Source organism: Anabas testudineus, chromosome 14 (genome assembly GCF_900324465.2).
Source record: "Anabas testudineus chromosome 14, fAnaTes1.2, whole genome shotgun sequence".
Taxonomy (NCBI): domain Eukaryota; kingdom Metazoa; phylum Chordata; class Actinopteri; order Anabantiformes; family Anabantidae; genus Anabas; species Anabas testudineus.
In genome coordinates, this window is record NC_046623.1 from 15,665,007 (window position 1) to 15,689,607 (window position 24,601).

The window sequence follows — 24,601 nt, forward strand, 5'->3', positions numbered from 1 at the left end:
AATTGTGGTGAATGACATTAAACACTAAATAGTAAAACACAAAATAATTACCCGCTCATAATAGTGTCTCCATACAAAGACTGGCTTTTTGGTCAATGGGTATGTGTGTTTGGCTATGAAACAGTACTGTAAGCCTTTGAGCACTGTGATACCACCCACCAATCATAGAATGACCTACTTCAGTGTGGTGCATAACCGTAGGGTCTTGTTTATTAATTTTCTTTTTAAATACACCTACACAAACTGAAAAACACCAACAACGTTATGCATAAAAATACTTCTATCAAAACTCAAATTCCTGTTAAAGGTAATTCTCAAAGCACACAGAATAACAGCAAATAAATCCTGAAGGGGAACTTAGATGAACTTCTACAAGGACAAAATCTGGATGTGCTCAAGCACTAAAACAATCCACCAGCTTTTTGGAATTCCAGGGACCTGAATGGATGTTCAGAAACTGTTCCTTGACTAGCTCTTTGACTGTCTGGTAGGAAGTGGCTTCCACCTATAAAACAATAAGACAATAAAAAAATGAGTTGCTAAAAGAACAACATTCAGGATTACGACATTTGATAGCTGTACAGGACCACAGTTTTCAAACTCAACACTGAGTACTAACAGAATCATCTCTAGCAGACACACACACACACACCTTGACGCTGTGGTAGGTGGGAAGATCCATCAGATAGCGATGCCCACCCAGCTGTGCAACTCGGAGGAAGTAACTGTACAGAGCTCTCTTGCAAAGTCTGCTAGAGAAACCAGGACCACTCACAGAGGGAGAGCTGCGAAATCAGAAAGTGCACTGTAACTAATATTCCAGCATTGAAAATATATTAAATATACGATATATTAGTCCCCTTCAGCTCAATTAGCTATTATTCCAAGGGTTCACTTACTTTTTCCACTCGCACTGTGAGGTTTTTATGGTTGTTCTCAATAAAGACATGAAAGATCAGAATGTTTTTGTGTTATTATTTTAGGCACATTATATTTGTTAATACTCTTGACTTAGATGAAGATCAGATCCTGTTTTCTCACAAATGAATTCAGAAAACCATGAAATTCCAAAAGGTTCACATACTTTTTCTTGCCACTGTAATTAACAGAACCTGGCATTAACAGATGGCTGTGCATGGTAAATTATATCAAATCACTTTCAGGTCTGTCCACTATCCAGGCTCAAGACCACAATATTTGTCATCCCACACAAAACCTTTCTTGGCAGAATTTAAGATATGTGGGTGAAAGCCAGAGATTTTAGGAAACAATTAATGCTTTCAGTGCTGAAAGCAGTGCTAAGCAAAGCTAGGTGCAACTAGCATGTTAATTCTACATCACTAAATTTAAAGGCCCCATGTGATACAAGAAGCATATTTAATTTTCACACTTTTAAAAAAGATTTATTGCCTTTAATTCATATAGTGTGAAGGTAGAGAGGCTGACAGGAAACATGGGGAGCGAGAGAGGTTCTGACATGTAACACAGGTCCCCAGACAGACTCAAACAAGGGACACTGCAGATATGTGTATGTGCACGAACCATAGGCTACCAGTGCACTGCAGGTTCACACTTCAATTTTGGAAATAGCAAGTGTTCCTGCCATCCTTTCCCGTCCTCGACACGTCCCCCTGCATACTTTACATCCTATACTCTTGCCCAAAGATTTATTCTCTTCTTCTTTCACTTTTATTTTTCTTTGTCTATTTATAGTTTGTTTTGGAACATGCTGCAACCTCAACCTGATCCTTTAACCCATGCTGTCGCCTACAACAGATAGTTCAGGCAGTGGGACAGAAGCTGAAAAGTAGCAAAACCCAGAGTGCCAAGCAAGATCTCAAATCTATTTCTGTGTGTAATCTCTGCTCAAGGACAACTCAGCCTCCAGTGAGAGAAGTGTCTCTGTCACACTCTAGCTACTGGACATCAGGAGTCGTCTACAGCTCCAAAGCCAAGAGATGGCAGGAGCCCCAGGCACCACTGAGGCTGTCAAACAAGAAAACTACATCAGGCTCTGCCAGCAGTTCTACTCAAGCCCTGGACTTGTGTGCAGGGGTCTAAATGAGGTAAGCCAGACTCAGGTCAAGACTCTCTGCAAGTCAAGTACAGAACATCATACTAGACACAACTCTCGCTGCAGGGACAAGCTTCTACATGTTTTATTTCTACTCCTTACGATTACTGCACTTTATATTATATGCAGTTTGTTAGACTGCAGAAAATTTGCATCTGTACCTTACCCATCATGGATGAAGCCCTTACTACTGTCCAGAACTTCAATGTCCTTGTCACCGAGGCACCAGTTGATGCTGAGGTCGTCATGCTTTGGGGAGGTCACCACAGGCCCCACATAGTCGCCAGAGAGAAAGAAGATGTTGTGTTTCTTGAAGGGCAGTGGCAGAAAGTCCTCCCACCCATTGCCCAGTCGCTTGTTGGTGACATCGAACACCTCCTTATTAAAGCTCATTTGTCCCCCTAAATGAAAACACAAACCACGGTATGCGTTTGTAACACTGAAAAAAATGTACTGTAGCATTTAAAAGGTTCTTTAATTTTAACTACAGATAGTAAAGTTTACTAATTAAAAAAGCTTTTATCAGCATTAGGAATTATACAGTGTCCCTAAAATTAATATCAAGCTAGAGCCAGCAGCCAGTTAGCTGAACATAACGCTAGAATGGATAAACAGCTGGCCCGACTCTGTCCAAGGGGAAGAAATCTACCTATATGCATCACTAAAGTTCACTGACATGTCTTGTTTGTTCTAGTAGAAACAATCATTTTCTCTGCTTCACTGAGGAATTAAAAAATGCTAAATAAATCAGAACAACTGCAGAGATGAAGTTTAGAAACTTAACAGAACCGCCATCTGTCCCAACACCAACCATTTGAAAAATGTGAAAGCTGGAAACTGTTGGACATAGCTACACACTTAGTAGATCTTCTTCTATACATCTTGGCAAAAAAGAAGAAGAAAGCAAATAAGTATTACTCCCAAAATATCAAAAACCTTCTTCAAGGCTCTTTACCTAACACCATGCTGGTGATGTACAGTGGCCGAATGAAATGACTCAGTAATGCCCCCTGAACCCCAGTGACAGTCCAGCGGCACAACTTGTCACTACCAGACATGCAGCAGACTTTGGCACCCCAGAGACTCGGGTCGAGGTAGGCTACAGGGACAAGCAGGCCCTTGGCATGATACTGCAGCTTCATAGCAGTCCAGGTGTTGTTTGCAGAGTCCCTAAACAGAATAGTTAAGTGTTGTTCAGAGTTACACAACAATATTTAAAACAATGCACATAAGACAAATATATACACTCGGTTCATTAGTTAAATAAATATGTAAACTTAACCTCCATAACACTGTATCTATGGTGGATTTATATTTAAAGGTCTTGTTGTACAGGACTACATCACGCTGTTGTTTTCTAATTGTTTTGAGCAGTCAGAGTGAAACACCATTAAAACCACCTGGTGGATTAAACGTTGTAATTGATCCACGCATACTGAAACAGTAAAAAGACAGAAATATCAGACTGCTGTACTTGAAGTAGAAGTTCTTGGCAGCTCCTTCAGGACACTGATTAGTGTAGAGATGCAGGCTGATTTTGGGTTTGAGCTGAAGCTGGTAGCTTTCTGCACGGCTCTCAAAAATACAGCTCTCCTTGGCCTCTGGATCAGCATCAAAGAACAGCAGGAGCTGTTTGTACAGGAACCTGAACACAAGCCAGAAAACCCCATCCTCACTTTGAAGCACATCAGCATTTTCAAAGCACCAGACACCCAAATGGATGATACGAGTGAACAAACAGATCAAGACTGCGTGCTCTAACAAATAATGAAAAAGCACGTCATGCAATCATCTTTAACCTTAACAAAGAAAAGGCATCTACACACGTATTAGTGTTTAAAGATTAATTAGAATACGATGCATTTTCCCAGTGCAGCTCATCCCAAATGTGTTTAACTAACTACTAAGTACCTAATTTAACCTTCAATTAATACATTCAAGTCTCAACTTTAATTTGAGTAAGTTTACATCAAGAACTGTGAATCAGAAGCATCTCTTAAGATATAGTGACAAATTTTAAATGTAAAAATAAATATTTCTCTGGTAGCTGTAGGTTGTTTCAACGTTATTCAATAAACAAAAGAGCTCACAAGTGACTAAAACATCATGACCATAGCCTCAGAAAAAGGAGAGAAAAGAAGGAACAGCTTGTGACACAAAGCATAACCTTATCTGTCAAACACAGAGGTGGTTATGATGTGGCTTGAGCACACTGTTATTTATTGATGACTTCACTGCTAATAGAAGGTACAGGGTGAATGCAAACGTATACAGGAGAAATCTGGGGGCTGAAATTCAGCCAGTTGACTCAAACCTCATTGGACATGTCATCACTGAACAGGACAATCCTCAACATATGGTCAAAGCACCCAAAGATGTTTTCAGGCTGAAGAAGTGGAATGTTCTCGACTGGTTGAGTAAATCACCCGGTCTTAGACCTTTAGACCAGACTAAATGCAGAACAAGCCCAAAACAAAGAAGAGCTAAGAGTAACAGTAACAGTAACAAACTGTCAGTTTTTACAAGACTGATGTAAAATTAATCAAATTAAAGCTGAGACTGCACCTAAAAGTAGTATCCATTATTTTACTTTTAATAAAATGTGCTTAAGCACAAAGCCTGAAGAACAGAAGACGTGTCCAAAACTGTTCAAATAGTTGAGATCATGAGTTGGTTAATCATCTTGTTTGTACCTTAGGAGAGCCCGTCTGGCAATGACAGTCGCATGACAGTCATGGACCATCGCCCCGTTGTAGCAAAGCCACTTGCTGCAGCTCGAACGGCCCACTCCCAAAGCCACCACCTCGTAATGCTGACATGGGCGACCGGCTGTATCCAACACTTCTGTACATCAAGTGAAATAATTTCTTTTGTCACAAGAACTAATACTTCACCATAACAACCCTACAAGTGTAATATGACATTAAATACAAAGAGAAGAACGACGTTAATGTAACCTGTGGGATCATGCAGGTGCAGCAAAAGGTCAACTGGACAGAAACAACTTCTTGGAAGAAAAAAAAAAAACACTCCAACAATTACATGGAGATATTTTGCATTTGAGTTTTAATGATCAGAGAAATTTTATGGACAGCCAAATGCTTGTGTTCAAACAGTTGTTTGATTTGATTTGATTCAAAGGAGGAAACAGCTCAAACTCTCTTAAGCATCTCAAAGACAGACATCCAGATTTGTGCAAAGAATTCAAGGTGAGAGTTTCAGTTGTTAGCTTTATATATATTATTTTATTATATTGTCGTCATATAGTTGGTGTTTGTGAACTATGTTAATCATTAAACATAAATAAAGTTAACAAAGGAAAATTAACCTGTCATTCAATAAAAAAATATTTTGACAAAATATGTATAGGGAGCTTACCTCTGATCAGGACAAATGCTGCCATGTGGCTCTTGCAGCCATGGAAATCAGGATACATCTTCAGGAGACAGTCGAACTTGTCACTGCTTATTGCTGCCATGTGATTCTTGTGCTCATCAGTTTGCCAGACTGGAAGAAAGATAACAAATGAAACCAAATGACAAGTATACGTGTAATCAGGTCGTAAGCTGAAAATGAACACATGGATATATCCTTACTCAAAATATACATATACAAACATAGATTGTCATAGTGTCCTATCTTCCAGACTGATATTTTATAACTACTCCTTTTTCACTCATTTCATGTCAGTCACTAGTCTAAATGTCACAAATGTACATTTATGTAGATATTCCTTTAAAACAGGTGTTTCCAGATATTAACAATGTCTGCAGTATACTTCTGATCAACTTATATATTATATTTCACCAAACGTCAGACTGGTAGTGTAGCTGGAAACCCTCCTCTTTTTCTGTTCTATTATTGCCAAACAAGCAAAGACTTAACCACAGGGTCCTCAAGTGTCTGGGATGTCAATAGTCTAGACAACAAGATGTAGCTGAGGGGAGTGCTTCACTAGCTTTTTGGTAGCAGGAACTTCGATGAAAGCTGCCAATGTAATAAATGGAAAAGATGAGGGATGTGTGAAACACCAAACAGGTTGCAGTTTTCTTAATTAGCTGCAAAGATTGATTCACAGGCACGGAGGCTCCACTGAACGCAGCACTACACTGAACATTCAGCCCAAACAAGATTTATATCCATATCCACATGAGAAGCACAAACTAAATACTCCGTGACTAATACTGCACTTTCAGTCTTTCCAGGCTTGTCTTGATTCTTCAAGTCCTTGATCTGGTCCAGGAGGAGCTCTTCATCCAAGAGTATGCTTTCAGTCGGTGACATATCAGGGAGAGAGAGAACAGCTGGCTCATCATCCGATTCTTCATCCTTAAACAAAACAAATCTATTGAGGTAAAGATTCAGACCATGATTTTCTGCTCTTATCAACTCTGGTGTTAATTTTGTAAACATAACACACAATGTAATGTGTTTAAAAACACTGTAAAGATATTTGTAGAATTGTAGAGTTGGATCTGGTTAGTAAGTTGGTAAAATATCAACAAATTGTTTATCCAATTAATTATTCATGTTCTGTTCACTTGGTTTAATTTAGCTTTAGTTTTATGTTCCTGTAGACTTATTAAAAATAACAACAGTACAGTTTTCAGCAACTGGATGTCTTCATTCTCCACAAAATAACAACTATTGAACCTATTAAACAATTTAAAAAGAGATACGAAAACAATTGAATATCATTAGCAAACTTCCAACTGGATTTAAAATTCTTTAAGGGGATATAAAACCAAATCCTTATGTACAGTATTTCTGTTCACAGCACAAGGGACAAGCTGGGTGGCTGCAAATGGTTTTGGACCCCCCCTCTAGTTAGCTGGATAATGGTATCACATATGTCAGACTGTCCAATACAGCTTAGTCCTTCACTAATCCCTGCATCATTTCAATTTCTCTGTGAAGGACACTTTCATATAAAGAAAAGAATTACACAGAGGCTTTCATATATGTCTTGTGAGGTTTTCAGCCCAGAAACTTGGCCAGTGGAGGTGACAGTATCTCATCTTCGGAGCTTAAATTACTAGTTGAAGATAAGAACTGTAACATATAGCCTTTACTTTGCAATTGCACCTAATCTGTGGAAAACTGACAACAGTTTCCATTTATTTACTTCATCTCCCAACAGGACGTCATCAGAAACAGGTTCATCTTTGTGTTTGGGCGTGGATGCCTTTGCCATCCTGAGTCCATCACCTTCTTCACAGAGTAAAGCTTCTTTTTCTTGGTCATGGTCTCTGGAAGCATGATCATTCTTCCTATCAAGGAAACATAAACAATGATGGTTGAAGGTAAATAAACAAATGGATATCCCAAATTACACAAGAGTAGCTAAAATATCAACTAACATGTAAAGTTAAACATTGCTGTCAATATTTGTCTGGATCCCGACTGTTGAGCAGTTAGACCGGTTTGAGATTAAACTTAAGAGCAAAATTGTGCAGCAGAATTATGAAGTAGTAGTCTTAGTATTTTAAAATCAGACCATATTATTTAATTTACTTTCTAGGTTTTCAGCTAAAACCCTATAAAATATATTGAGGGGTATCTTGCTATTTGATTAAAGGTAGCATTTTAATTGGTAATAGAGAAGGGAAAAAACGAAAAAGTATGACTATGACAACAAAGACTAGTTTCAAATGAAGTACATGACAAGTGTCACAACCAAATGAACCACTGGGTAGTGCACGGGCCTGAAGCTATGGGTGCACTCATTAACGAGCTTCAGTAAATGACAGTGGCCAATTTGGAGTGGACACAGTCGCCAGCAGGCTCCTCACCTGCCCATCCGGAAACCTCAGTAATAAGCAGCCTCCACACAACCAAAGTGAAATTGGCTGTTGACAAAGAAAATGTTAAAGCTATGCTGCACTATTTTCCTTTATTTAAGTAAAACACAGCCCATCTATGCTGTTTAGAAATAATCTTACTAGTGTGCTTATGATTTAATGCTCTGAACATTTAGCACTGAGCTGGTTCCTCTGCCTGTGTTAATGTCACTGGAGGGGCCACCTGGTCCCATTACCTGAGCCCAGCAGCACTGCTGTAAACCGGTATATCATCTGTCAGAGGGCGGCCATGGTGCAGGCTTGGCTCAAACTCTGCTGGAGAATGAAAACTAGCAGCACCTCTTGAACTGTATTTAAATGCTGCTTTATCCGTCATGTTTTACAAGTAATCTGTAGGGAAAGAAAATCCAATTAGCAGCAGCATTTAGCTAGCATGACAGTATAATGAGTAATATGCTTTTACTACTGTCCCACAATTATCTCCTTTTTGGCGTTTTCAGAAACATTTGCCTCTAATTTCTATCATTTTTGTTTTATGAAGCCATAATTCAATTTCTCATGCAATGTTACAGGTAAAGACGACGCAGTCACTGAGATAACCCTGAGTCTCACAGAAATTAGTAGCATGCTACAGCTAGCTAGCTAACGTCATGCCTTTTAAAACCTCAATGGATGTTTTCAAACAACAGTCAGATTAGAAGAATAACGATTCATTCATTCTTAAAATTAATCACTACTGTCTGGTGATTGTTAAGATTAATAGTTCATTTTTACTCCTAAGTGAGATGTGAAGATAGCTAGCGCCAACTGTTGATAGCCCGATCATGCTAACGTTAGCAACACTTAGCTAATGCTAGCTAGCCTGTAAGCTAATTACATGACACCTGTTAGCGGCGAAGCTAACGTTACGAAATTCTTTAAAGGTTTGTCTGTGCCAACAATTATAAAAACAAGAATAATCGCCGAAGTTTCCCACTACACGTTGACCACATATTAACGGGCTACTGGAGGTTTACCTTCAGTCAGATGGAGGAGCCCAGTCTGCGGTTCCACAGCTGTTTGGATCCAGAACCGTAGTTGAACTGATCTGAGAGGTGAAGGAGCAAAAACAGAACACGTGTTGTAGTTGTTGTGTTGCTGCAATTTAATATTTAACATAACATAGAAACAGACCTACTGAGGTACTGAGTACAGGACTTGAGTAAACCTGCTTTCTACTGGTGATAGTTCATTTGAAATAATTGAAATACACTAAATGCTGCTAAACTTTTATTTATGTTTTTTACTTTATGCAAAACATAAATTGTTGCCATAAAAATCACCAGAAACCCTCAAATCATTTGCACTGATGCACATTTGCTTTGCAGGTCTGCTCACATTCAGCCACATGAGCGACTGTGAGGTCTGGTGATGGGACCAAGGTGCAGGTCTCTCTGGTCCAGTTCAGTCCAGTCCGGTGCTGTGCAGGTAACTATTTTATCAGCTATATTTGAGGTCAACTTTACACGATTCACACGCATGCTGATTTTAATGGCTTTCAAACAAAGACCCACATACAGATGCGACTGAGGCCTGAACTCAACATTTAAAACATCTGCAGAAATGTCCAGTCATATTGAGTAAATATCATAGTTTCAAATCTGTATTTACACTGTGTTATCTGTGTGGATGGTGCCAATTTGGTGGAATTTAGATGCGAATGTGGGAAATAGGAGGAAATGAAAAGGCGACGGTGTCATGATTTATGTATAGACACAGTAAATAAGCAAATAGGGAAAGAATGGTTTGGTGATTTCTATGAATTTTAAATCTGTGCTGCTCCTCACACTCACACACGGTAATATAAACACAGAATGCATGCTCTGAAAAGCTACCATGATGAAATGATTATGCAGTTGTTAAAATTAAACCTATCCCACAGACTTCTCTGAGCCACCTAACTGTGCATTATTATTTGCAGAAGTGAAATGCTCCCCTGATCATTGGGGAAACTCAAGACTGAACTCTATTTCCTCTCCCTTCAGTCAAGAGAAAGCCTTCATATCTGTTTTTCCTGAGCCAAATGAAGCTTTCTTATGAGCGCGTGTCTCACACGAGACTGTGAAATGCTAAAACACTCCCATCTCAAGAGAGCCTGCTGAAGCTCAATAGAAATTATCCCATGTGTCATCTTCATTTTAAATACCAACTATTCCCTCCCTGACTCCCCTCTCTTTGTCTCTTCCTATTCCCCCTTCTCTTTGTCATTGTATTTTCTCTCTCTCTTTATTTTCACACACTTGCTCACAAGCTGAGAGATTTTCCTGTTTATTTTTTAATGGAAAAAAAAGGAAACAGCTCGATTAGATTTTTTTTTCTGCACAGGGACACTGTTTCCCAAATACATTGTCACAGCTTTTGTGTTGATTGTGGACAAGAAAAACTGTGAAATATTGAGCCTGAGACCATTTTTCTAAGCATATGTTGTGCATGAGAGTGTGATTGTGTGTGTGTGTGAAAAAAAACATGATGATGATGATGATGATGATGCTTGACTGTCAGGAAATGACACTGTGATGAATTCATTGATGCTAATCAACACTGAAAATGGAAACCTGAATTTCAGCCAACAGGATTTTCCCTCTGTATTTAACACTGATTTTTATAGTGATGTCCAACCATCTGTAGATACCACACAGTATGATTAATTATGTGTGTGTGCATTGCATTTTCTGTACCTTTGCAGTCTGTATATGTTTACTGAGACAACTCATTTCTCCACATTTGGACAGTGTGGTGTTATTTCATGATTTAAAAAATCTGCATTCATGTGGACACATGGATTTTTAAGAAGGACAGTCTCCTCTTTGGAAACCCGGCTTTTTCTTTTTATCCCAAAAGAATGTAATAGCCTCAGGCACTAGCTAGGAGACTGATTCTGATGAAATGGAAATCTCCTGCACCTCAGTCTCATATACGCTGGACTATCTTAAGTTGGAGAAAATAAGGCTCTCTCTCTGAGGAAGGCCCGACTCATTTGTCTGGGGCCTATTACTGCAGGAACTCCAGGATTTCAGATATTATAATTCGCTGTAGAGGGGTAATGTTTTTTTTTTGTGTAAATACAGTATTAATATACTACTTATCCTCATGATCATTCCGTGTTTTTGTTGTTTTTGTGTTTTATTGTTTGCTTGATCTCCTTTGTGGTCCCCTGTGGTTGTGTTCTGTTCCAGGTTTACATTTACATTTATCCAAAGCGACTTAAAAGACTTACAACAGGCACAGGGTACGTGAAAGGAGGTCTTGCCTAAGGACCCCTACTGGAGGTAGACCACTGCTGGGATTTTAACTCCAGTCTCCCACATGGAGGGCGGCGATTGTGTTTCTTCTATTGGAAGATTGTAAATAGCTTTTGTATTTCTTAAGGACACGAACATAGCAAGACAGTGATTTTTTCCATGTTTAATCATTTATGGCACAAGTATCTGCACATGCATTTGTGAAAATCTGGTGTGAAATTTGAGAGGAGCGAACCTTTTGTTTATTTCATGTATTAAATTTCATAGGAAGTTAACATTTCTAACTTGCCAACATCTCTGTAGTGCAACTGATTCTGTCTACTCGCTTTATTCTGCTGGGGGCTGTTTGGTGGAGGAGTGACATCAGACTCTGTGACAGTGCACCCCAAATAAAGAAAACTTTGACATACTTGCACAGCTTATCCTTCCCATTCACACTAAACCGTATGAGACTCGCTAGTGAATAAAATATGAAAATCTGAAATCTGAAACTGTTTTCCAACTGGGTCACTGCCTCCATGCACAACTGAACAGGGATAATTGGACATTCATGTTTTTTTTTCTTTTCTAAATGAATTTGACACGTCTGTTCCCGAGGCTCACCACTAGAGGGTAAAAATCCTTTGCTCACTCGCTCTCTCAGTTCATTTCTGATACTCACACATGACCTACAAATCAGCAGCATCAGACGAGAGAGAGAGAGGGAACAGAGACGGAGGAGGAAAGAGAGCAGAGGTTTGGGATCCAGCACTGTTTCCCAAAAATATAGTTTATTCCTTTAGATATCCTCCAATTATTCCCTTTTCTTCATAACACAACTGAATGTTGTTTTCCCACTAAACAGTTTTACCACTGATGCTCCAAATTAGTCGGTTGACATCTTCATTCTACTGTCTTCTTTACGTTTTTGACAACTGAAATCATGCTGAAAGTTGTATTTTAGTTTTTCTGAATGCATTTAATTAATGCCTTCCTGATTTGTGTACATTCTTTAATGAATTACACTTATATATTTCCTCTTTTGAGGCACTCTGTAAATGCTTAAATAGTTTTAATAAGTGTAGCACTGATACTGACTAATATTACAATTAAAACTCTATGCTGAGTTTTAATATAAAACATTGCAATTTCTATTTATACTTTTAAATATTAGAGGACACTGGTAAAACTGTGGCTGAAGCACTGATCACCTCTATACTATACTATAATTATTTTAATAATGGTAAACCGTGGAAATGTTGTGCACTGAGGAACAAACTAAAAGCAGTAAACGTACGGCAAGATGCAGAAAATGACCTGTGTTCATTTTGCCTCAGTAAATGCAGGGTTCATACATGCACATGATATAAACGCTGAACAAGGTTTCAACTCTGACCAGACTTACAGACAGACTTTGTCTTGTTAAAACACATTGCCATTCCCATTGTCATGATTTACTAAATGTCAAATGTATGTGAAGGGTAAAGGTGAGCACAATGCTGGTAGAGATGATTGTAAACATCTTAGTGGAGGCAAGTGATTTAATGGGCTTCATGCTCATAAAACTGCTGCATCCTTGGATAAGAAGATTAAAATCACACCAGATATGATACGTTATCAGTAGCCTAAAGAAACGCTGACATTTCAACTGACATGTACACATACAGTATGATAGCATTATGTGTGATAATGACTATAACATGAAGGATACATGTGTGCATGTGGATCATCTGTGTGTGTCTGTGACAGAGAGCAAGACAGGTGATTGTGTGCACACACAACACCTGTGTTGTCTTTTAATCTCAGCAAATGCGGTGCATTGCAGGGACAAGAAGAAAGAAGCTGGTGTTGGTTCTGTTTTTTGATGTGCTGCCTTCCAGCTGCGCTCGGCAGCATCTGAAAACGGAGGGGGCTACTGAAGTTAGGATGCACATAGTGGTCCTAATATCAGCTACAATCAGAAAGAGATCAGTGACACGTACTGAGCTGGTGTATAAACCTAATCCAGGAGGAGGGAGATGCAGTCGGAGCAAAAATGTATTATACACTGATTTTCATTGTCCTCCCAGTCATTTTTTAAATTTAAAGGACTGGGAGTTTATAAGGAGCTGTATAGATTTAATAGAATAGGAGACCAACGCTTCTCTGCACCCCTTCTGTCTTTATCTCCTACACAGTCTCCCCCTGATTCTCTGTAGCTTCTGCTTCATGCATCTTTAAAATATGAGAGGGTGGCTCCACTTTCTCACGCCATCTACGGCGAGAGGGGGAATACACGAGACCGATGAAGGAGAAACAGCAGGAAGCCACCTACACCATTCTACAGTATATTTATATGAAACCTAATCACCCTTTGTCTTTTTATTTCTGTGTCGTGAGGTATTCCCCACAACAGAGAAATTTCATGCTGCTCTCAGTGAATCTCATCAGGATAATTATTTGCGCACAAGCATCCGAGGCATGAGCATCTGCCTCTCCTTCTGTTGACCTCCCCCTGCCTCCCCCTCATTTTTTCCATCATCCTTTCTCCTCTCCTCTCCTCTCCTCTCCTCTCCTCTCCTCTCCTCTCCTCTCCTCTCCTCTCGAAAAACGCTGTCACTTCTTTTCCCATCCTCATCATCATTCCTCTCCAACTCATCTCCCCTCCTTTTGCTCTAGTCATTCCTTTGTTAACTAAAGCATCTCCTCCATTTTTAAGCCACTTCACAGTCTTAGCAAATTGCAAACAATTTCTGCATAATGGAGAAGAATTGGTGCAAGAGGGGAATAAAGCAGGGATGAAAGATGGCGGGGAGGAAAGAGCAGATTCACTGAGAACACGTTGTAAAGGATTAGAGATTCATTCTCATGGTCATAGTCAAATGTTACAATGAATGACTCATAAAAATCAGTTTGTAGTTCATGTTTCAAGTGTTAAAAGTTTTACATTACAGCATTTCTTTGTGCAGCACAGATGTGAGAGAGATCCTTTTACACATAATGACCAGGTAAAACCTCTTGTCTCCTAAAGGTAATTGTTAGATGAACTATGAAGATTTTTTTCTTGATGATAAAACATTGTTCAAATAGGAAAAATAGGATAGGCTGTGAAATAGACCAATAAACTTAATGGACTATAGTGAAGACATGTAAAGTGGATTTATGAAGCAGAACGTCTAACCACTTCGGCACAATAAGCTATGATGGCTTTAAATGTGGAGTTGATATAGTGGTAACGGTGTGCAGACACATATCACATGACCACAACACTTTCCACAAAGCATATGGCCAACAGACGCTGACCTTTACTATCACATTTAAGATGATACGTCTGTGTAGGTAGGACCAACACATTACTGACCAGAAGCACTGCCGGGAATCCAGAAATCACATTAACGGTGAAGTGGCTCCCACTTACGAAACCACGTGTGCTCCTGCTGGTCTGAGATAAAACACAGTCCGGCCTGTTATTGTCTAAACACAATTAAGGACAAACTCAGAGGGGGGTCTGTCCTCACTTCCTAAGAAACAGCGAAAGATGTGGCACCAGTAAGCGACTCACTCCCTTACTCTGTGTTGCCAGTGAAGCTTGCGTATTCTTGCTGTTTTAAGATCTGTTGACAACTCATAGAGCCAGATAAGTAAAAGTCAACATGGCCATCATGCAGGCAGGCAGGCGAAATTACAGCTGAGATTTGCTGACGATTTAGAAAGCATGTTTTGGATGGGAATTTGCACAGATTGTATCCTCAGTGTGGAACTTGCCAGTTTTTAACAGCATGGCTCTAGGGATTGCAATGCTGATCTGTCCAAATTGAAATATCTAATCAACTATTGGACTGATTTTGTACAGACATTCAGGGTTCTTTGAAGATACCATGAAGACCATGAAGTTTAAAATGAACTTGTGGTTTTGCAGCATGATTCCTTTCCAACAGAAATATGATGCAGACAGTTGTGTCCATTTTAAGATGAACTGTAATCACATGCAAAAAGATGTACTCCTGCTTGTCTGCATTGTCATTTTGAACATGTTGGAATGCTGACTTTAACATTTAGGTCAAATAGCCTCCATGCATAAGTCTACAGCATCACAGAGCAGTTAGCGTTTCTGTAGACGCTCCATCGTGTTTTGTGTTTATCCCACTGAACCCTGTCTCCTCATATGTGTCTTTATAGCCGTATAACAGCCGTGTATCTCAGGCCTGTCCTGAAACATCACTGTCTTCACCTTCCTACTTGCTATACGTCCTTGCTACACCCATTGCATCTGTTGGCACATGTCTCTGGCACATGCTGTGCTATAAATAGCAAAATGGCATCTGCAATGAATTTGCTCCTTCATTATGATGCTTGGAAACAACTGCAAAAAACTAAACAGTGGGCTTGAATATGCATTTTTAATATTCACTGTAGCCAAGGCAGCTGCAAAATCAAAATGGAAGTTGTCGAGCGATACTTTTTGTGCAGATTGTTTCATCGATTGTGATATGGGTTTAATCATTTATCAAGAGAAAATAGATAATATTCACTGGTTGCAGCTTCTTACTCGTGACTATTTGCAACTTTCTGTTTTATTAATGAGCTTTTTTCACTGTTATCTCAAAAAACACACTCCATTAAATGTTAAAACCAAATTATAAATGTTAGTTGCAAGCGTAGATGTGGAGCATGTATCATTTTTCTACACGTGCGAACAGTGTATAAAAAATATCTTTTATCTGAGACTCATCTATATCTAAGACCAGAGGAAGGGAAAGTAAGAAATATGAGACTTTGTTAATACAAGGCACAGCTAATCAAACATCTAATTATATTCCCATAAAATGAATAGAACGTAAAATAATTGCATTGCAGAATGGGGGAATCGTTCACACATATGCAGAACAGATTCACTTTACACTCTGGGTGAAATGTGGGGGGATGGGAACTCCTCCATCGCCACAGAGGGAGATGTACAGTATGTATATTCAGATGGTAAGAATGCATACTGCATGGCATACTGTACACACACACACACTTACACATAGGGTTTTCAAGGGCAGACTCACGTATATTCAGCATATTGAAAATCCCTGAATGCAAATTTTAATGCAGATATGAGTCATATGAGGTTGAAGCTGTAGAGAACATTTGATTTTGGGGTTTCTGAATTTCTACTAAGCACAAAAGAGTTGGTGGAACAGACACATGGAGACAGGGGCAGCACCAATATCAATTAAACATCGACGGCCAGCGTAGCATCATTCGAACCGTACTCAACCTAGCCTAGGTGAATTCCAGAAACGTCTTTGGATTCATCCGAGACCTCATGTCCAAAAATAGGGCTGTGTTGATGAAATATGAATGAAACTGATTGTTTGATGAGTTTTGTGTGTGTGTGTGTGCACATTGGGTCTTTCCCCAGAGTGGTTCTGTTCTGTTCCTGGCCAAGGTGACGCCGGTTACCATGGCAGCAACATCAGCTCCACATCTCTAATTCTTCCACTTCCTCCCTCTGTCTTTCCCTTTCTTACTCTACTCCCATCTTTCACTCGCTCTCTCTCCCCCCATTCTTGTGCTCTCTCCTCTCTTCCTCTCTCTGCTGCCTCCATCACACACAGCAGTAAGCAGGACACCACCTCACATTTACACGGCACAGTTGGTCCTCAGCCAAGGCTTTCTCATCTCTGGCAGGGCGACGTATGGAAATTATGGAAATGATACACATATCAACACAATGCTATCACACAATTCCTTCATTACTACAAGGGTATATTCCCTTATCTCCATCTTCTTTTTTGTGGCTCTCACTTTGTTCTCCTGCGTAGTTGTTACAAAAGGAGACACACAGCTCACTGTGTTGAAAAGCATGCACTGTGGATCGATTTAATCAGCTCAGTAGAAAAATTGTATCAGATGCTTTTATTTTATTCATATTTCTTGTTATTTCTTATGATCGTCTGTGTGCATGGATCCTATTCATCTGAATTTCTGTGCAGCACCAAACCTGCAGTATTTCAAATGGCTTGCTGCCTCTCTATCTGCGCATTAATTAAACACCATTCACTGCAGTTTATTTTGGTGAAACTGCAGCTTTATTTTGCATATTTCCCAGTGTCATCAACTTCTTGTTTCCATTTTGTTTGAACAATGAAGTGACTCGCATGAAAATGAAGACAGAAAGACCTGAAAGGACAGAGCATGAAGAGCGCACGTAATGTAGAAAATCCATTCCCAGTAGAAATCAATAGACTGGGATCTAACATCTTGGGAATGTGTATGTGAGTGTGTCCTACTGTGTGTCTTTGTACAGTATCCATGTAGATAAGTGCACCCACACATTATCTTCTGTATGTCTAGGCAATTAAATGTCTTTTTGCTTTTGTATGTTTGTATGTGTCTAAAACAGAGAGCCACAGCCAGAGGGTGAATCAATACTGACTGTAAATGATGGCTATAATGGGACCACGCCTGTAGTGGGACACTGTGGTAGTGATGTGGATGGAGCCTGTGTGAGTGTGTGTGAAGTGGAGACAGTGCTGGTATTTGATTCTCTCAGTGTGTGCGAGTGTCCTCCAGTTCAGAGCAAACAGAGAGGGTGTGGTTGGTGGGCAGACAGGGTCCCAGTCTGAGTCCTGGGTGTACAATAACAGTAATTCAATTGAGCTGGCAAGCCCTGGCCTGTGGGATTCACCGCCTGTGTGTGTGTGTGTGTGTGTGTATTTAGCCATTAGGAAACCTGACCCTCCCGGCTCTCTCCTCAGGACTGAATGAATAAGTGATCAAGGTCTGCAGTGTACCACTGTGTATTTACACACTGTACCCGTGTCTGTGTTTTTTATGTTTACTCTGCCTTGTTCTCATTGTCCTTTCCTCCTTCCTTTCTACTTTACTTGTGTTCCTTCATTTTTATGCTGCTTTTGTTCCAACTACGATCCTTTCCCCGCCTTTCTTCGTCTTGTTTTTATTCTTTATGTGTTTATACCATGTAATTATTTCTCTCTCCTATTAAAACAGTTTTCTTTCAATAAAAAATGAGAATTTAATTTGTGGATCTATTAAATAACCAACAATTAAGAACATTAACTGCTATCGGGCTCTGAGCACTTTGGAAACATGGATGACCCACAGTGTGTACTGTCCATAAACGCCCCGCGCAGTGCATCGGGGCTGCTAAAATGTTGCATCCAGTGGTATGTGGTACACTCCCAGATCTGGGAGAGGCGGGATGTCTCCAGCAGGGTAGCAATTATGGGATAGGAGTTGGGGTGGAGATGGGGACACAGGACAGTGGATGTTTTTGTCACATTTTCGGTCTCGGGTTTAGAACCTCTACAGGCCCCAGACACTATTATTTATTTTATTTGTGGATTATGGAGCAAAAGAATTTTTACTTAAACAATTGTAATGTCATCTACATAAAAACAAATTATTTTAGCAAACTGAACCTTTAATCGGAGTTCAAGAAACGTTTTCTCATCTCTCTTATCCTCTTTTCGATCCTCTCCTCAACTCCTTCATGCCTCCTTCCCCCACTCTGCTGAGCCGGTCTTTGGCAGCTGATTGTCCTCTGCAGGCCAAGCACAAACAAATGGCAGCCTGCATCCGCAACAGCATGATGCTCTGACACACACAGGCATAAACATGGCTGGACAGGGACTGATCACGCGCCTGTGAGCAAGCAGAGGCACACGCAGTACTGTGGATGCAGTACGCCTGCAAATGTACCAGCATGGACATAAAAATCACACGAGCAATCATTCATGCATTTGCATCCATGGATGAAACGAGTCATGGCCACACACAGAGATGGAAATGCTATATGGACGCATGCATGCACTCTGCTGCCCAAGCCTGTGGCTTTATATTAGCGTAATCCTTGTTTAATATGAATCCAGATCTAAGCTCTGCCTATTTTCCCAAAGGAGATACTGCCATGGCCTGGTTTTACTAGGACAAAGTCATTTAGCCTACACACGCACACACAAACACACACATTCGGGGTGGGATCAGGCTGTATTCATGCCAACTAGTCCCAGATTGGATGCTCATGGTGACAATGTAATGAGTAGAGACCAATATGTTGCCTGCCTCCTCGGCTCCCTGTATTCTTTCTGCCTCCTTGAGTGTCGGGATCCCTTTTTTCCTTCATTCCTTGCCTTGGAGCGTCTGACAAACTCCCGCTGTGCCCACTTATGTGTCTCCCTCCACTGCCATATAGCGTCTGTCTAACATGTTGTGATTCTGTGAAGCCTGCTTATCCTGAAAATCTTTCTCTAACTATACAACTTGTCAAAACCACTCTGACAGACATCCTTTAAGTGTGCCATGGATTTGCATTTACCAGCTCAGAGTCTGAATAATGATCTGGCTTAGAAAAGTGTCATCTCTGGGGTTAATTATTACACTGCATGTCAGCGCCTTTGGCCCAATTGCAGTCATTCTCAACTCACTCAAATTAACTGTCTCAGAAAGTAACAGAATCATAATAAAATCATTTCCACATGGGAGACGGATTCATTTTAAAATGCACACGTTGCGGTGACCTTTCTATTGTAATTTTAAAGTCATACGACCATCTTACCTATGCTAATGGCCATTTCCACATTCATTTTTTAATTTTCCAGCATTTAATCACACATAGCTACTGTGCAAAAATCAGCATCTCTGCACAAACCCAATTCAAACCTCCCGAGTAATCAGTTAACAACCCTAAAAGTCTACAACCAACACTAAAGGCTCTGTAAGGCTGTACATAGTACTAACCACACTGTCTGTTTTATATTATTAATCATCACGCAGCTATGAATAGAAATGAACTGGCATTAGACGTGTACACATATTTAAATGAGATTGTGAGGAAGCAGTATTTGCACAATAATAGTACAGTATTTGTAGCTCATGTAGCTAATAACTTATTCCCTCTGCAGACCAGTCACTGGTTAATTCTCATGAGATGGCTGCCATGGTGTTACACATCCACCATCTTCTTGCAACAAACATTACAGTTTTCCTCTGCTCAGTGGTCCAAATAGTACTCTCTTCATCTCAGGCTATGGAGCCAAAGCCTCTCGATTCAGACGTTTAGATATAAGCAGCTTCTCAGAGCTGCAGCTGGCTCTAAATGTTGGATTTGTTGAGCTCAACATTTGAGTTTTATGTTGTGACCATGTGAGATGTCCTCGTTTCCTTTTTCTTATTTGGTCTTATATGTCTGACATTGTATTTGTTACAGTTCTATTTCCATGTTATTGTGCAGCATCTGCACCCTGCGATCCTGTGTTTGAGCCTCTGCAGGGTTGATCGGCGAGACACATACTGTACATTAGTCCTCATACACGTCTTTGTGGAGACTTTAGTCTCATTTGCTGCTCTCATGAGTGCTGTTTTGTGTCTGCCACAGAAGAACAAGTGCGCTCCAATCAGTTCTCGATGATCTCATTATCAGGTCTTAGAACCAGAACGGTTACATTGGAGAAGAAGTTCAGAAATCTACAGTGTGTGTCTCCAACTTTTTTCATATTAAAGTCACCTCCTCCTGGATCAAAATGAATCTTTCACTCTGTTCCTAAAGTGCTCCCTTTTGCCCACAATTTAATTGAGCTATTCTTCATTGCAATTGCTGTGACACAGCAGCCTTGTGGCGATCTCCTCCACTGTTTCATTACAATGGGTGTTGAGTGACGGATTTAGCCCCATGACATCTTTGTCAGTAGTGTTTATATTTATTGTATTACATTATAGCATATTTAAATTGAGTCTGTGTTATTGAATTTAACGTCTTAACATGTCAGCTCTATGAAATGCTTTGACAGTCAACTTATTAGGCACCCATGTGGCTCCATTAAAATAGCTGCCGAGCTATAAAATGTAATATATTAAGTGTATAATAACACAAAGTTGTTGACTGCCACAATATGGCACATAACATATGTATATGTAAACATATATATAGTGAAAATAAACATTTAAAGCCTGGAATAATTTTTATTAGGTATACATTATATAAAAAAAGTAATCTGATTATGACTTTGTGTAACTAATGTTTCCACTTATGTTTACTTTTTGGCACTGCTAATCCATACTACAGCAGTACTAATCAATTAAAGTACACATACTGTGTAATATACATTATAAATATTGTAATATAATCTGTGTACCAAGCTGTGCCAGATCACAGCTTGGTACTTTCAGGTTGTGACCCACATATTTTGGGGTGTTGTATTGATGTTACTGTGACTGCAGCGTTATCTTTACTGGCTGTTGCATCATTATTTAGAAAGAAAAATGTTAATAGGTGTGAATATTACAGATCACTGCTGTAGAAATCCATGAAGACATTTGACAGACCCTGGAAAAATGAAAACTAGATCACCATAAAATGTACAGACATTAGTAGCTGTTATCATGATTCATTGTTTGTTTGAATTAAAGGATGCACTGTAGATTTTTCATTACTTTCTCGATGCCTTAATTTTTCTCACTTTGGTTTATAACTTCAGACTTGCAAAACATGCAAAACATGTGAAACTTGCTTCAGACTCTGTTTTAATGTTTATTTTCAGGTCTAAGCAGCAAACACTAACATGCTAACATGTTAAACAAACATGGTGAACATGCTGCACCTTAATCACCCTATTAACATCAGTCATTGTTAGCGTGCTGCTACAAACACTGGGGCCCTAGGATAGCTTTAGGTTTTATTATCCTACAATTAGCATATTGTGCACTAACATCTATTAAATAAAAAACTTGTATAGCATTTAAATAAGTCGTTTAATGGTGATTATCTAATGTTCACTCACATGCACCTGTGTTAAGAGCATCGGACGAAAGAGATTAAAGCACACACAACTTTCTGCAACCGTTCATGTATCCTGTCTGCTCGTTTTCTCTTTTCTCCCCTCACTTTGTTGTACTAGTTCCATAAATCTGTCCAATGTGGCTTTCACACGGAGGCAGATTATTGCTTTCCAACTAATACCAGAGACATTTCATGCTCAAGTATGAAAAGGGATTTAAGGACAGAAATCTAATCTACTGTAGTGTGCAATGATGAAATATCAGTGTAATATCTACAGTGAAGCTTGGGAAACCTCAATAGCAAGCTGGTCCCCAGTATGATGGAGCATTTCTAATCCTGTCTTGTCCCTTCCTGCATCCTAGCTCCCTTTTCCTCCTTTTGCTTCCCTTTGCTTTGCTTCACCTTTCTTTCCGCTCCCTCTGCATAATCCAGAATCAGAGCAGATTGTGGCTGCATGGGAGGCTGCAGTAGCAGGTGTCATCTTAGGGTCGTGCGTCTCTCATCTGCAGATCTCCCTCTGCCCTCAGCCTGTCTGATGCTATTTATGGCTCACATGCACATGCAGCAGCGAGGCTGAGAATGAGGCAGGGATTGGAAGAGCCGTGGGGGGAAGAGGGTAGGGGGAGAGAAGTGCAGGGTTGCCTTCAATGGGAAGCACTACTCTATAATCTGCCTGCATACTGCTGTCAATGCTTAAGTTTGATCAGGTTGAAGCTGCATCGGACTGAGCTGATTTGTAGTTGATTGTCGGACACGTAAGTCTGGATTTGCATTGGCTACACACTAGATTAGATAATGTGAATCAGGTTGAGAGAGCTCAAGCTGTGGCTAGTCTTAAAAAACACAGTCCAAACAGGGTCAGACAACATTCCTCTGCACCACCAGTAGGACTGCGTACAGCCTAGCATACCACATTATCTTCACAGCTCCAGCCAGCCATGCATGAGCCTTCACCAACTCTGGAATGGGAACAGCACTATCAGCACTTTGTCTCCACTCAGTTGTCGTGATGGTCGGTGTGTGTGAGCGTAGCAGGGTTGATTGTGGGTCAACGTATTAACAAAACACGTGCACCCCTCCCCGCCCTCGTCTCTGCCACTCTGTAATCGTCTCCTCTGCTCTGCTGCCCTGCTGGTGAATTTGTTTGTGTCCAGCCAGCAGTCCTGAGAGTGAAAAGCTTCATCAGCTGAATTAATGGAAGTTAGGTGTCTCAGTCAATTAGGACACATGGCTAGAGCTGCAGAGCTGTAGTTCACTTACATCTCCTCCCTCCACGCTTCTAAGCTGCTAATCCACATACATACACAGCAAATTACATCAGCCACACAGAGCACACGTCAACCTGTATCTGCTCCTCCTGCACCATGGAGCAGTTGTTTTGAGGAAAAGTCCTAAAGTATATTTTACACAAGTCTTCAAAACCAGATACATACAGAGAAGAACCTGAACTCAAGACGTGAACATGAGCATTTTTCACATCCTCTGAAAGAGGAGTCTCATGAGGAAAGTGTCATCCAGACGTGCACAGACACGACCCTGTAGCTATATGTGCTGTCACATGGTTATCTTGATCCTATATACACAGACTAATTGTGTGCTGACATCTTGCCTGAGGCTTTCCCATACATTGTAAAGACTGCACTGTTAAGACTGGCTTTCAATAAAACCGACAAAAATATATTAGTAGTAGTAGAAGCTTTGTAAAATGTGTAAAGATACTTTTTTTATCAGGCACATAAAGAGATTGTTAATATTTGTGACTTTAGTGAAGATCAGATCACATTTCATGACCAATTTATCCAGAAAACCAAGAAATTACTTTTTCTTGTAGGTGAATTCAGTAGTAAGTCGCAGTACAGGGTTTAGTAGTAAAAATGCTTTAAATAATGCATGATGTAGCAGAACCAGCCTGTTTTAGAAAATGGAAAGCACCCAGGCATGATTTGTAATCAGAGAAAGACAGATACAGATAGATTGCTTTGTTTTGTGGATAATCCAGATGCAGAATATTTCACAGAGGAATAAACATCAGAGAAAGATCAGCAACCTTTAAAACATCACACACAGTCACTTCCTTAACATTATCAGCATATCAACAATAAAAAAAACAGGTACTTTTTGTTCCTTTTCATTCGTAACACTTGGTCGTGTTGATTTAAATTACACCCTGACAATCCACCACTTTTCCTTCATTATACTTTGATTTTCATTCACGAATGAATCAGCGCTGCTAAATACGTCACAATATCACCGTTCAGGTGGCAGCAACATGTGTGTTGAGTGAAATGTTCCTTTTATTTCTGCAGTGTGTCAAAATGCACCTTCCTCCTCAGGTTTTTAATGCAACTGTGAAATTCTCCGTCACATGCGGCTGGTAGAGATAAAACATTATGACATTTGCCTTGCTTGGGAGGATAGTAATTAGCTTGTCAAACAGTGTTTGCAGATGGTCATTTGGCTTGTTTCCAAGACAACACTGTCATTCCCAAGTTAACTTAGTCAGCCTTGCATTTTCTTTTTTAACACTGTGAGTGTGGAGGGTTTACGTTTGTTATGCATCAGGATGACTTCGACTTCAGAGCTTCACAGTGAAGTGAAAGTCGAGCATGTGATCAGTGTCACATGAATCTCTGGCCAACAAAGAGTAGAAGTGTGTGCAGCTCAAGTCAAAGTTTAATCTGAGTGACTTTATGTGCTCTTT

At 40.0% G+C, this 24,601-nt stretch overlaps 1 protein-coding gene across 1 annotated transcript; it reads right to left on the reverse strand.

The window, feature by feature from the left end:
* Window positions 1–197: 197 nt before the first annotated feature.
* Window positions 198–23,883, reverse strand: adad2 (adenosine deaminase domain containing 2). Its single transcript, XM_026372374.1, has 12 exons — window positions 23,720–23,883; window positions 8,892–8,962; window positions 8,112–8,265; window positions 7,200–7,344; window positions 6,265–6,403; window positions 5,453–5,581; window positions 4,768–4,918; window positions 3,549–3,719; window positions 3,030–3,244; window positions 2,241–2,475; window positions 653–785; window positions 198–505 (listed from the first exon to the last, which is right to left on the reverse strand). Exons 3-12 carry the CDS (start codon window positions 8,249–8,251, stop codon window positions 395–397), a joined length of 1,569 nt encoding a protein of 522 aa, XP_026228159.1. The 5' UTR covers window positions 8,252–8,265; window positions 8,892–8,962; window positions 23,720–23,883; the 3' UTR covers window positions 198–394.
* Window positions 23,884–24,601: the final 718 nt, after the last annotated feature.

Excerpts from the sequence above, each read along its gene's own strand:
- adad2 (XM_026372374.1), bottom strand. The coding sequence starts at position 8,251 with ATGACGGATAAAGCAGCATTTAAATACAGTTCAAGAGGTGCTGCTAGT. Across the intron at positions 6,404-7,199 it reads ACGTCCTGTTGGGAGATGAA|GATGAAGAATCGGATGATGA; the intron begins GTAAATAAATGG and ends GTTTTGTTTAAG. Across the intron at positions 786-2,240 it reads AAGGGCTTCATCCATGATGG|CTCTCCCTCTGTGAGTGGTC; the intron begins GTAAGGTACAGA and ends CTGATTTCGCAG.